Source organism: Cynoglossus semilaevis, chromosome 18, assembly GCF_000523025.1.
Source record: "Cynoglossus semilaevis isolate Cse_v1.0 chromosome 18, Cse_v1.0, whole genome shotgun sequence".
NCBI classification, from domain to species: Eukaryota; Metazoa; Chordata; class Actinopteri; order Pleuronectiformes; family Cynoglossidae; genus Cynoglossus; species Cynoglossus semilaevis.
This window is the reverse complement of record NC_024324.1, coordinates 4,523,662-4,538,284: the sequence shown is the minus strand read 5'-3', so window position 1 is coordinate 4,538,284 and position 14,623 is coordinate 4,523,662. Positions and strand designations below refer to the sequence as shown.

Sequence of the window (14,623 nt, the reverse complement as noted above, 5' to 3'; positions counted from 1 at the left end):
CATGGCATAGACGTAATACATATATATACATATATATGGAGGTTGGTTCTTAAGTGGTCATAGAGATCAAGACTTCGTGAAAGCATCACTCTGAGGCTTCACTAATGGACCTCTGTTTCTCCCGATTCGTCTTCTTCGTCTTCGGCAGCATGGCATAGACGTGGCCGTAGACGTACCACACATGCACACGGAGGGGGGAGTAAAGAGAGAGAGAAAGAAGGTGGAGAGAGAGAGAGAGAGAGAGAGACGTGCCGAAAGTGCTGCAGCAGTCGCGCACTCCTTTTTACGCACCACTCGGTTCTGCACGCTCCGTCACTCGACACAGAGAGACCGCCGACATAAAAAAAAAAAAAAAAGGGGATTCGATCACCAACCCCACTCATCTCCCCTTTGCATCATCCTCACTCTCCACTCCCCTCCCCCTCCCCGCCCTCCGGTCACCGCGTTTGCGCTTCTGGTGCAGCGTCCAAGTTCATGTGAACCCCAGCGCCCGTCACAACAAGTCCCACACACCGATGGCACACCGATGCTCGCTCCCTCCCCGGTGAATGGGATGTTCTAGATGGGCCGCGCAGGATGTGAAGCCGCTGTAGAAGAAGAAGCAGGAGGATGACAAAACCAGGCTCGTCTGCGGTAGTGATGCTGCTCCTGCTGGGCTTCCTCTCAGCGTCCTCTGTCAATGCTGGTGAGTTTTTTTACATTTTTTCTTTTTTTTTGATGGAGTGATCGAGACGATTAAACGGCGATGATGATGATGATTGGTTTCCATGTTTGGCTTTTTTTTCTGTGAGTCAGCATCAATTGGTTACGATTATACAGAATGACAAGGGCAAAAAAAAAAAAAAAAAAGAAGCCTGCCATAGTGGAATCCCTTCAAAACTAAGACAATGGATTTGCTGCCTGATTGTGGGAACGGCTGCTGTTCCGTAACGTAGAAGACGATGTATAATGTATGTGTGAATGAAAAAGTTTGGTGATTGTAATGATGCTGGTATGATAATGTAAATATAAATATTTCCCAGCTCAGTTGAATGCCTTGAACGTTGCACGCCAAATGCCACAGCATCGTTTATATCTACAAAAAACAAAAACTGTAATTTTTTTTTTTTGGTAATTATATTTACATAGAAACACACACGAATATATATGTTCATAAATATTTATATATACTGTAGGTTTACATTTTCCATCTGATTAATTGCATGGTAGCTGTGATTAATTGATTGGTTGAATCAACATTCCTGAATATTACTGGGACAGACAGACAAATAACAGTAGGTACTATTTGGACTCATCCAAACTATAGGATTATTTATATAGAATAATAAACATTTTAAGGAAAATATGCAGAAGTGAAACTAAAAAATTGTCTTGGACGAATTGGACAATTTTAATCTCTTTTTAGTCGTGTGACTCATTGAGAGGTTCTTTAGAAACTTCTGTGATCGTCCACAACCGTATCTACAATTACAATAAATATATATTTATTTATATATATGGGAATACATATACACATATGTGCATGTATGTAAATATATACAGATATGTGTATATATATTTACAATATATGTACATATATATTTACATATATCCATATATATGTAAATATTTGTAAATATATACACATGTATATATTTTTTTTCTAAATATATATTAATACATGTATGTATGTATATTTACATATATATGTAAATATATATATACACATATGTGTATGTATATATATGTCCATCCGTATATCATCACCTAAGATGTTTTCAAACGCGGCAGTCTGCATCGCAGCCACAAGATGTGACACTGTTACATCTGCTCTGGATGATGAGATGAGAGGTGACATGTAATCATCTGTACAGCCTCTCAGTCCTGGTGGTAAAAACCATGGTGGATTTATCTTGGCCTCGTGAGAATTTGATGTTTTGGCTCTGAAAAATGGAGACGAACGTAGCATATAAAAAAAAATTAAGTTTTCTTTTAAAGCCAGAGCGATATTTCTTTCTTTTTTTTTTACCACAACATTTTAAATATGAATGGGAATCCCCCAGTTACTGTGTGCCGTCGTCTATCTCTGACAGGGGAACAGCAAATAGAATAACACGTTTGAACACTGACTCTGCTGTATCAAAAAAATGCAGAATTTTGTCCTGTATAAACTGTAATACTAATTTTCTAGCTTGTTTAGAATATATATATATACATACACACACACACATATTATTTGTATACATATATGTATATTTACACACACATATATACATATATATGTAGAATATATATATATACACACATATATTATTTGTATACATACAGTATATACATATATGTATATTTACATATATACATATATGTAGAATATATATACACACATACATATATTATTTGTATACATATATACATATATATATATTTACACATATATTATATATGTATGTATTCAATAGCAAAATTATGTTTTCAAGATATATTTGGTTGCAATGTTTTTTTGCTAAATAGGAGGTTCTCTGCCGGTTTAGGACTGCATTTCTTTGTGCTTGGAGTTTTTTTTTTTATTCGGCATTGAGAGAAATAAGGGCAGACGTTTATCAAGAAAGCAATACTGTCGGGGGGGCGTATTATTGGCAGCAACAAGCCCAAAACATACAGCAAATGTCAACGATCTATCCCTGAACTATGTTCACGGTGAAGAAGAACAATAAATCCTGGATCTGAGGAAGATTACTGTACGTCTTCAAGAGATCTGTAGTTGGTTCCATGGACGGCTTACTGGCAACCGCATTGATCCATCCATCCATCCATCCATCCATCCATCCATCCAACTATTCATTTTCTTTTTATAGATCTCAGCGAAGGTTACACTTCTGTGTCAACACATGACAAACTATAAAAGGTGAACCCTAACAGATACGTGCCTCAGACCTGGTTAAATGAAAAGGAAGACATGGTGTCAGATCATTCTGAGAGTGATAAAGTTCTCATTTTTATATATATATATATATAAACCTGTGATAATCTCCGTTGCGGTTAAGACAAAGGACAAACAAATTTGTCTTTATGTTTGCCTGTGTGTCAGACCCCATGCTGTCAGCTCCACTTAATGTCACCATCAGAGAGCTGGAGGTCAACTCTGCTGTGGTCACGTGGGAAATCTTGGAGGGAGACCCCGTCATTGGCTTTGCCATCACACAGCAGGTACTAAACGCGCGTGTGTGTTTTTTTTTAAATAGCTCAGCTGATAGCAGGAGACGCCTACTAGTTATCTGACCAGCTTATAACGTAGTCAGGTTTCCACAATGGAATTAAAATCAATGCAATTTGATTCTATCTTTCTGTCTCTATCTATCTATCTATCTATTTCTCTATCTATTCAAAACAAACAGTTCAATGCATGGACAAAATCACGTTCGGGGCCCAACAGTGGTACAGCGGACATCTTCCCCTCCACACACCTAATGGGATTTATTACAGTAATTGGCTAGTGAATAAAAATGCCCCCAAGGAGACTTGCCGCAGCTCTGGCAGGAACCAATTGCCCCGAGCGAGAAACTCCTGCCCAGATAATAATGTTCACGCCAACCCCGCATGGCTGCAGAAACATGATGTTTTTCTTAACGTAATTACACTGCCAGCAATGTCTCTAAAGCATTTTTTTTTTTTTCCGGCCAGTGCAGAATCGCTGACCAGAGTAGAAATGTTTATAAATGTAGGGAAGGACAAACTTGTGGTTAATGAGCGATTTCACCTTGGTGGAAAAAGTAAAAAAAAAGTCTATCACTTTTACACCTTTAAAATAGTCCAAAATGCATAATTGCTAATGTGTCTAATGTACCATTATTTAAAGCTAAAGCTAGTGATCCAGACCAGGGAGCTGAACTACACTGCCACCACATGGACCGGAGAAAATAGTGTCGGGTCAAAATGGTGTTCTTGATCAAAGTCCTGTGACATCAAAATCTAAATTTAAAAATATCTCGTGTTATTTTTTTTTTCCCCCTTGACCAATCACTTCTGTCTGGAACGGTCGGGCATGCCGTCCTTTTCTGGGCCCTGATTATGACTTTTCCGTGCCCTTTTTTTTCCTGCAGAAGAAGGACGTCCGCATGCTGAGGTTCATCCAGGAGGTGAACACCACCACGCGCTCGTGCGTACTCTGGGATCTGGATGAGGACACGGAGTACATAGTGCACGTTCAGAGCATCAGCATGGGGGGCAGCAGCCCCCCCAGTCAGCCCGTTCTCTTCAGGACCCCCAAAGAGTCTGAGAAGATGGCGTCCAAGAGTCCAGGTGAGGGCGCTGTCGCACATTCACACTCAACACACACATCTTTTAGGTAGAACGGAGGCGTGCAGACTTACGAGGAGCTAGGCTGCAGCTATCTGGAGCATTTCATCATGTCCGACCCACTTACAGTAGCAAGAGCAGCAACCTCAGAGAAGCCCTGCTGCTGCTTGAAGCTCATATGCAGTAAGTGAAGAAGAGAAGAATGTTGCGATGTTTCAGCGTATACATCAGGGGTCAACTGTCATTATCGGAGAGCTAGAATTTTTCTAGACAAACACCTTGTGGGCCGGACTTCCAAATTAAATGAAATAAAAATCATATTTTCATCTATCATTATTTTATATGATATGATATGAATTGGAATCCAGTCGTGGGCCACATTGGATGCTTATCTGGGCCAGATTTGGTCCACGGGCCACCAGTTTAACATTGATATATGATATATCATCTTAAATCTTTCCTCTGTCTCAGTGGAAAAGGACGCTAATGTTTTTTTCGAGAATCTCGACTTTGGACTGCTCCCTGACTTTGTCCTTGAGATCGTCTCACTAAATATATCAATTTTTTTTTGCTGTTTTTATGAGGTTATCTTTCTTTAAGCAAAGAAACAGTGCTGTCGAATCTTCCATAATAATTTATTTTAACAAATTAACAAAAATTTACCCAGTGAGGCCAAACCCTGTATGCCACATCCAGCTCCTCCCACACCAAGGGCACGAAGGTGCGGCCAACATCTACCAATAGTCTGCAGACATCTGTTACTGAACCGTGCCGGCTGTTTACTGAAAGAACGGAAAAAGAGAAGAGGAAAAAAAAAAAAAAAAAAAAAAAGCGTTTTGTTTTAGTTTATTGTTAAATACAGAGAAGCGAGCTCATTTTATTTGTTGGAGCTTCAAGAAAAGTCCCTCTGCTGTCGTTTGTGTTTCAATCTCTGAGTGTGTGTGTGAGTGTGTGTGTGTCTACATGTCTGGAAGTATCCATTAGCCATCCTGATTAAATCTCAGTCATTACTGCTGCCCTGCCTTTCTGAGCCGGTATTAATCAGCCCCACACCTTTAGAGTCTGCAGCAGAACCTGATTGTTTTGTTTTGTTTATGTCCATCTGCAGAGAGAGGTTAACATCAATGCTCTAAATCAGGGGTTCCGTTGGAGGGTTCAATCCAGCCCACTTGGTGAATTTTGAAAGTGAAAAACAAGTCACGTCCGTGATGTTTTTTCAAATGGAATTTCATCCGATATGAATATTTGCCAGGAAAACAAAGGGGGGATAAACATGAACTTATTGTTATTTACAGGTATTTATTTTATAATTGTATCGGTCCGGCCCACTTGACGTATAATCAGGCTGAATGTGGCCCCCTAAACCAAAATGAGTTTGACACCCCTGATCTAAATAGATACATTAAATCATTGTTTCATGCTAGGTTGCGTCCACGCACTGGACCACACCCCCTATATTACAACTCCTACAGTACTTTTTTGAGGTAGGAGCAGGTAGATTTAGTTACATTTTGTAAATACTTGAGGCAGTAGAAGTTGTCATTAGTTATTAGGTGGGAGCTCCTCCTCCTTCTCGGTTTTTGACATTTGGGGGAAAACATAACCTTTCCTTTATGGTTTGGACACTAATACTGCCAGTACACACACACACACACACACACACACCAAAGAGCACTACAGTGCCCAGCGTGTAGAACAAACTCTCTCAGGGTTGCTACGGTTACGTGCGGCATCACCTCAGGTCAAGCACACACTGGCATATTACCACTTAAAGGTAGAGCAGCAGAACCTGATTGTTTTGTTTTGTTTATGTCCATCTGCAGAGAGAGGTTAACATCAATGCTCTAAATCAGGGGTGTCAGACATACGGCACGCGGACCAAAATTGGCCCGTTGGAGGGTTCATACTCAATATCGGTATTATTTTGATGTTAATCAAAATTAGGTTAGGCGGAGTCGTTCCCAGCAGTCATCAGTAAAACAGAGTAAAACAACCACGCACAAACTGATGGTTTGGGATTGTGGGAGGAAACCAGAGAGCCTTAACCCAGAACATGCAGACTCGACACAAAAACCCAGTGACTCCGAGCTGAGCTCGAACCAGTGATCCGGTGGAAACGGCCATCTCACCATTTCTGTTCGTGCCAGTTGGCAGTCAATAGGGTTAAAGGACTCATTACTTTCAACAGTGAAGCAACGCAGTACTGCATGTCACACGCAAATCCATAAAATACTGGTACGGAATGCATTTGCATTAAGCTGAGCAAAGAAGTACTTCGTCACGTGCGGCTGTGTACGTGTACGACCGAAGTGGAACGAATGCTGCTGGAAGAATAGATGGATGGATGGATGATGGATGGATGATTAGATAGACAGATAGATTATTAATTTCTTGGGAGTTTCTTTCAAGAAATTAAGGATATATAATATAATATACTATAATATAATACTAAGCAGCAATATTACAGTCATAATAAAAGTTTATTTATTTATGTAATAAATATAATTGTATCATATAATACAACTAGCATCTAAATTATAGTAAAAATTAAAGTAAAAATCAACTTAATTATAGCAGCTGAAAAAATATAAATATGATGTTATAATGGCTGATAAATAAATAAATATATAAGTAAGTAATTTAACTGAGCATTATATTTAATACAGCCTCAACGAAGAACTAGCTATTTTTGTTTTTTTGCGTTGTCAAATTAGAGATATTTAAGGATCCGTGCAACTACTTTTTTACTACTACATTTTGAAACACGCTACTGTATGTATTGTAAGGCATAAAAGTGAACCAGACTCCCCCCACTGTCCTCAAAAAACAACCTGTGAAAGTATGTACCGAAAGCTGGCTGTTGCACTGCAAAGACATTTGCTGGGGAAAACAGGAGCCGGCCCTGCAGAAAGTTGGACGCTGGGACGTTTTCAGCAAAGTGTCAAGGGAGTGAAACGAGAGCAGATGATCTAAGGGCACTTAGAGCGCTGCCTGTGTGGAGCTGAAGAAGGCGACGCTGCAGTTCTGCTACGAAAAATACACAGAGATCTGCACGATCTGCATTTCTGTGAATCAACGTGTCACTGTAGAGAAATGTTACTGAGTTTATTTACTGTCGGAGTTTATCTCCCGACCTTGGTGAGCGGAACGCAGCTTCAGACTGACTCACAGTACACACAGTTAGGCCAACGTACAGCTCAGCCTAGAACTGACGAGGTAGATAATAACGCAACATAAGGGTTGTGGTCCCATGTAGGGTCGCCTGGAATTTAAATGCGGTCGCCTGAAACGTCTAATTTCTAGGGCTTAACATTGTGCTCGGTAAGGAATCGCAGTGGGGATGTCAAACATAAGGCCCGTTGGCCAAAACCGGCCCACTTGGGGATTTAGTCCGGCCCACTTCATTGAACTATATTTCATTAAATAGGATTTAAGCCCACTTCACTGAACTATATTTCATTAGTTAGGATTTAACTAACGTACTTTTTTGCATGAAAACAAAGGAGGAAAAATAGAGACTTTTTGTTATTTATATTTTCTACCATTTGACAATGACTCTCAGTGTTCTTAAAGGCACACTCTTTACCTTTGTGTGTATGTGTGTGCATTCATTTCAAAGATGAGGTGACAATGGAGGAGTTCGGTCATGCTGCCCAGCTAAGGGCTGGAGAGCTCATCATCATTGTGGCGGTGCTGGTCATGTGGGCAGGTAAGACACCTTTACAATGGCGGCCCCTATGCTTTTTCCAAAGAACATCCTTGCACAAAAAAAAAGTTTTAATATATAAATCGCACCTGAGTATAAGTCGCAAACCCAGTCAAAGGATGAAAAATGTGCAACTTATGGTCCGGTAAATAAGGTACTAGTTAGAAAATATATCTATTAGCATCTATTAATCTATTAGCATAATATGTAATATTATTTATGAATTCTGAAAACCCGATAACGGAATGCCTGAGTTTCGCCAAATGATTTGTGTCGTAAAAATAGTATTAGGGATAAACGGCTGTATATTAAGGTGAAAGTCACTAGATGGCAGCATTGCAGCTCATTTAATTAATCTCATACTCATACAGAGGTTTGTACAGTTCGAATATTAAATATTACCAGGCCTATATCGGTATCGGTTGATATCAGAATCGGAAATTAAGTGTTTGGACATTATCGGCATTAGGGTAAGGGTGAATGTCTGCACTTAAGAAAGAATTTCGACGTTATGATATACTCTCTTACATTTTCAGTGGGAGTCGGCCGGATGGACAGGTTTTACGAATAGGCCGATTACAGAGTAACATCAACAGTAAAGAAAATGAAGACATAAAAGTGCGATGGAGGCAGATGATACGCTGTCGTGAACTCTGATGGGAGCCACCAAAAGCAGGACAACAGCATAAAAATAAAATGGCAGTGTCTAACCTACTTCAGAAAAACAATAAATAGAACACAACCTATTTTATTTACTCCGCACAGATGTATGTCTGGCTTCGTGTTTTTTCCTGGTCCACAGGCGGCCCACCTGACGCCTGTAATTTATTGCTGCATGTGAGCCACCTGAGCAGCTTTTGGCAGGACAAACAGTGTTCACATTAGCAGCTGTTTCCACTGACTCATCTACCACCTGTTATTTCAAGGTGAATTCTGAAACGCCAACTAATCTGTCATACACAAGAGGGCAAAAGTAGGCTGTATGTGCAGAATGCTAAAACGCGCGTTAGCAAAGCAAAGCGGGGCGGACCTATTTTTTGTGCAAAATGGATGCAACGCGTTTGACATGGAAACTAGGAGAAATAGAAAATAGAAATAGAATACAAATCCAATTATAGTCAAATGTTGTGTGTGTAACTTGCAGGGACGGAGGTGAAAATAAAAAAAATTCCAAGCCTGAAAATAAAGAGATATTGCTGAGAAATAATCATTGTTTTTTTGTCGCAGGTGTCATTGCCCTGTTCTGTCGCCAGTATGACATCATCAAAGATAATGAGCCTAACAACAACAAGGACAAAGCCAAGAACTCCTCCGAATGCAGTACACCTGAACATCCACAGGGGGGGCTGCTGCGCAGCAACGTCTAAGCCCGGCCCTGCATCACCTTCTGCAATAACCAACTCCTCGTACCTCAGGACAGGTGAGAGAGAGAGTTCAGAATTGAGGCAGATGTTTTATGGGATACGATGTCACATCACGGAGCCAACTTTGCTAACTTTTTTATGAAATAAACCAAATATAAGTTTAGAAGGTCCGTTAAGTGGGCCGGAGCGGTACAATCAGAACATAATTACCTATGAATAACAAAACTTTGTTTTCATGCACAACACCCTAGCAGGGCGGTTTTTGGCCTACGGGCCGTATGTTTGACACCTCAAATCTAAACTACTGTATCATTTGTGGCAAAGCCTTTGTTAAAATTCGTACTTATAGCCTCCATTTTTTCACATCGTTATGTCTAGTTTGTAATGACTTGACATGGTTGTGTTCATGTCAGAGTCGAATTGAGATTAATTACGATACCAAAAAATAATTACCACAACGTTTAGTTTACTTAAGTAAGTACAGTTCACACAATGGCTAGTACTTTTTTCGCCCTTATCATCTGATCGAGTGCAGCCACTTTTTTTTTTCCAGATCCTGAGACCAACAGAAAGCCATTCTTCAACACCACCAAAACCCAAAGGACGGTCCACCATCACAGAACATTCGCTTCTCGTCATTCACACGCTGAAGAGCTGCCGCAAAGCAAACGGACGCAACTTCTCTTTTAACGTGACCAAAAACTGGAACGCCGGTAGACTTTGTGCGGGCAGCGAAGTAACCAGAGATAATGCCGTTTCATCATCCATAACAAGTGGTTCATTTACAACCTCTGGTTACTGTTGATCAACATCATCGACCTCCCAGTGTGGATCATCCAACATTTTATTTTTTTCCCCCCGATGTCACAATAAGAGACATGGAAAAGCTGGTCCTGTTGGTCCAGACGTCGGTCAGCACACAACAGAACAACTCCGTCCATCTGTTTTAAATTGGAGACTTCGTCTTTCAGTGTCACTATCTCCTTTCAGTCCTGGGGAAGCTGCCTTGTGCAGCAGCTTGTCTCTTCTTCTCTGTCTTCCTGTATCAGTGTTTTCTCTAATAAGCACATTGCCATGTGGTGCTCCTCCTACTGTGATTGTCTGAGCCCTCACCATACCAGTCCTGATGATGGTGTCGTGGTCAGACATACCGATGTTTGCTCTTGTTTCTTCATTTGATACGTGGTTGTGCTTCTGCCTTTTTCTCGGAGATGGAATCTCTGGTCGGTATAGGAACGCAAAGATTCACTTTTAACTTCTTGGGTTTTCACCTCACGTTTTGATCATTTAATCCGTTAGCAGCCAATTAGGATTCTTATCTTTTGATATATATATATATTTTTTTTTTGTGTGGTTTACTGTTGGGCGCTGCTTGTCCGGCGCCGTATGCGGTTTGTGGTCTGCAGCGAGTCGTGAAAGGAATAAGGATGGAGATACGCGGGGGGGGTAATTTCCTAATGAAAAATTGGCTGGGGTTCCACTCTGGTGGGAAAGATAATCAACATCAGGGGCAGGAGCTGTGGACGCCCACAGCTGCTCCACTTGGCTGTGAGACAAAGTCCTGCTTTGGAAATGAACCACCTATTCGCCAATATAGTTACAATATTGTCAAAATCGTAATTCTAGATTTTAAAAAAATGTCTCTGGGGTCTCCAGAAATTCGTGATGTCAATATGGGGTCACAAGCCAAAAAAGGGGTTGGGAATAAGCTCTGGTGGGCCACATAACATGATGTGGCGGGCCACATTTGGCCCATGGGCCTCGAGTTTGACATCCGTATGTGATCTAGAGCAAAATATCAATGTACCCAAGTTCATTTCAAAATAAAAGTCTCCCTGACAGGGCACTGTTGTGCACGTCTACCTTAGCAATCATCGTGGTTTCCCTTCAGCGTGTTAGCATCGGCACTTACAGTCATTACTACAATAATTTGGAATATTTATCCTCCGACAGAGAGTTTAATGATGACAGGCTTTACGGGTATTGGTTTGGTGGTGATAAGGAGGTCACGATAAAGTTTGAATTACCTTGACTCAGCACTTCTGGGTTAAACTGCATGACGCCTTCTCCAAGGTTCCGTGGTGTGAAGATTCTTGTTTGCCTGTGTTTACAATAATAACAGAAAGATGATCATTTGGTGAGACAGATTGTGAGAGAAGACCTGGCATATTCATAATGTGACAGCAGAGGCATTGGGGTGTTTCAGGGAAAATGAGTCAGCATTTAGTCACTTTGGCCAAAAATCAGAATTCGGAACGAAACCTTATGGAGAGAAGACTTTACACCATGATGATAAAATATGTCAATTTGAATTGAAAAGCGAACATTTAATGCATGCCAGAATGTGGGTTAAAAGGCTGAAAGTACAAACATTCAGACTAATTATTTTCTAATTATTTAGAGGTAGAACATTAGCATAGAAAATGCATCATTAAATGATCGCACGAGTTGAATTCGGTTAGTTAGAATAGGTCTTATTAGGTTACAAAATTCAATATATATAAATTTTTTTTATTGCACTTTCTGTGCAACCGCGAAGTAATTACAGATACAATTTCGGAGCCCTGCCTCAGGATCCCAGTGCTTGCCACTCATCATCTTCACTAAAAAAAAAAAAAATTCAGCCAGGAAAACGCTGCTGCGCTGAACTCAGCAGAGTGACAGCAACGTTCGAGATAATTAGCATTTGTCTGAATACCTCACAGGTCGATGCGATTGCACACATGCGTTCTTGTGTATTTTTACCAGTGCCGAGCTGAGAAGGGGAAGGGGGGGGCGTCATTATTTTCCCCCGTTTCAATCATGGATGCTTTGAGGACAGCCATCCCTCACTTTCTCCTCTCCTCCTCATCAGCCTCCCACTTCGCCTCACTACCTCCGGCCGACTTCATCTGCCGTCATTTTCCCATTTATGACTTTCCCTTCGCTTTCTGTCGCTCTGTCGCAATGCTGTCTTTCTCATATATCATGCCACCGATCCTGGTTTCCGCCCCTGAACCACTATCAGCCTCGTCGCCCCTACAGCTCCCTTCTCCCCCGCCTCTTATTGTAACTGCTCTCAGACTCCAGTTAGCCTCGTTCTCCATCTCTGCATCAGCTGGTTTTCCTCTTATCTGAGCTGTTTAGCGCCCCCTGTTAATACTACTTTACCTTTTATGACTTGGCTAAGGTTGAACCTTATGTAGTAAACAACTGTGCAGTGAAGGAAAGTAAGTATACTAATACTAATGAGCGCATTAATAACATTTACATAAGCTAGGTTGCTTATGTAGTTAGCCTATGAATCGGAGGTGTTCGCTACATTCACTAGCACAGAAGTCCCCAAACTTTTTTGTATAAAGGACCAGTCGGCCGGTATCAGCCATTACTGCGGTCCGGTCATACTGCGCCATTGTTGAAGGGTCATTAAATTTTCAAAATAAAACATCAGCCTTTATTCTCTTTGTATCAAAATCTGAATGACCTATTGTTTTGAAACACAAAATTAGCCAAATTATCTTTGAATGAAAAAAAATGAAGTCAATTAGTAAAACTTTCACTGTGTCAGATTGCGGCCCTGTACCCAATTACTTACGGACCGGGACCGGTCCCCAAACCAGGGATTGGGAACCCCGGTACTAGCAAACACAAGGTAGCACAAGCCTTTGTTTTGTCAAACAGCTGACGTATGAGTTAGAACAGTTTGAGTAGATTTTACTCGATTACAGTGAAAAAAAAATGTAATATTACTTTTATGCTGCTGAAGTCAAATCACATTTAGCCGCCTAACTTATCCGATTTATTCTGCGTGTTTGGCTCAAAACAAAACAACAGCAGAAGGCAGTTCTGACTCATACAGCTCTGTCTCTGTCTATCTGGAGCTACAGGAGGCAACTCAGCAGCTGCGCACCATCAGCGTCTAATGTGACGTGTACAAATACTGGGCCAGAAACTGACAAAAAATGTGAAGACGTACAAATAGACAAAAAGAGTGAATGACACGAACAGAGAACAATAAAAGGTAAATCTGGGTGAAGACGATCTTTCTTTCTTTTAATATAAAGAAATATATTATAGCAGTAACTTTCCCATGCCCCACTCCATTAGCATTAGGTTTTGACCTGTGACCCCTTTGCAAACATACAAACTTGTATGTATTTTCGTACCTTATTCAATAATTATGACAGCGTAAGAAAATGATCAGCGAACATGCACTAGCTAGCTATGACATTGCTCAAAGTCGCATGGTGCATTCGGGTACCATCGGAAACGTTAAATCATAGTGGTTCAGAACAAAAGGCTATTAAAAAAAATGTATATATTTTTTGTCCTACCTTCCCTTAATTTTCTAAGGTCCCCTTGGTGCCCCCTGGTGGCCCCTACTTTGGAAACCACACAAGTACGCAAGATGTAATGTTTAGAGTTTATTATTAGTGTGAAAGCATGCTGCTCCTGATACCTGACTATGGTTCGTGCAGGTTATGTCATTTTCTTTTTTCTTTTTTTGGCTCTAATGAAAATGCTTTGGTCATCTCTGTGTATAATATTTATACTAAAAAAAATATATAAATATATATCTATATATATTTGTTTAAGTGTAACATCTTATCTTTTCAGTACTCCACTATAAACCAAACCTCCGGCTTTTTCTGTCCACGCCGAAGGTGTCCACAGGTTTGTTCCTTTCTCACCTTTGTGTCTCCTGTACTGCAGAGGACTGGACATACCGAGAATCTTGACTATATACACACCGAGGCCCGTGCACACGTAGTAAAAGAGGGACCTCGCACTTCTGGCATATTATGTTTGTACTGTACGTCTCGGCAAATAACCAACGAGCATGGATTTAAAGCAGAACTACGGAGTCTGTGTTTTTGTACAATCACGTCTGTGTGGTCCATGTTGATGTTAAAGGGATAAAAACCTGTTCACGAGGGCTAGCATGACTCTGCTATTGTTCACGTCAATGTTAAAATAAATATTTCTATGAAAATATATGTCTTATTACGTATCAACATGAAGTTAAAAAAAACATATTTTCAATGCAGTTTCTGGGTTCTTGTGTGTTTTGTCTTTGTTTTGCAATGATGGATGGATGGATAGATAAAAAACACTTCATTTAAATCAGCAGTGCAACTGAGTTCACATTAATATGCAGCTTACATAAACCAAGATATAGGTCAAATTGTTTTACCTTGGCTCCTTAAAGTAGTCGTAGATGTGTAGGGATCGAGTCTTCTTCCATCTCTTTTTCTCATGTCAGGAGCTGTCTGGGGTAAGAGTACCCTCTGTAGAGAGC

The 14,623-nt window shown here is 40.5% G+C and overlaps 1 protein-coding gene across 1 annotated transcript; it reads left to right on the top strand.

Annotated features, from left to right (window-relative positions):
- Positions 1-566: 566 nt before the first annotated feature.
- fndc5b (fibronectin type III domain containing 5b) lies at positions 567-11,379 on the top strand. The gene is made up of 6 exons (XM_008331253.3): positions 567-685; positions 3,068-3,186; positions 4,080-4,278; positions 7,895-7,984; positions 9,209-9,401; positions 9,899-11,379. Exons 1-5 carry the CDS (start codon positions 610-612, stop codon positions 9,346-9,348), a joined length of 624 nt encoding a protein of 207 aa, XP_008329475.1. The 5' UTR covers positions 567-609; the 3' UTR covers positions 9,349-9,401; positions 9,899-11,379.
- Positions 11,380-14,623: the final 3,244 nt, after the last annotated feature.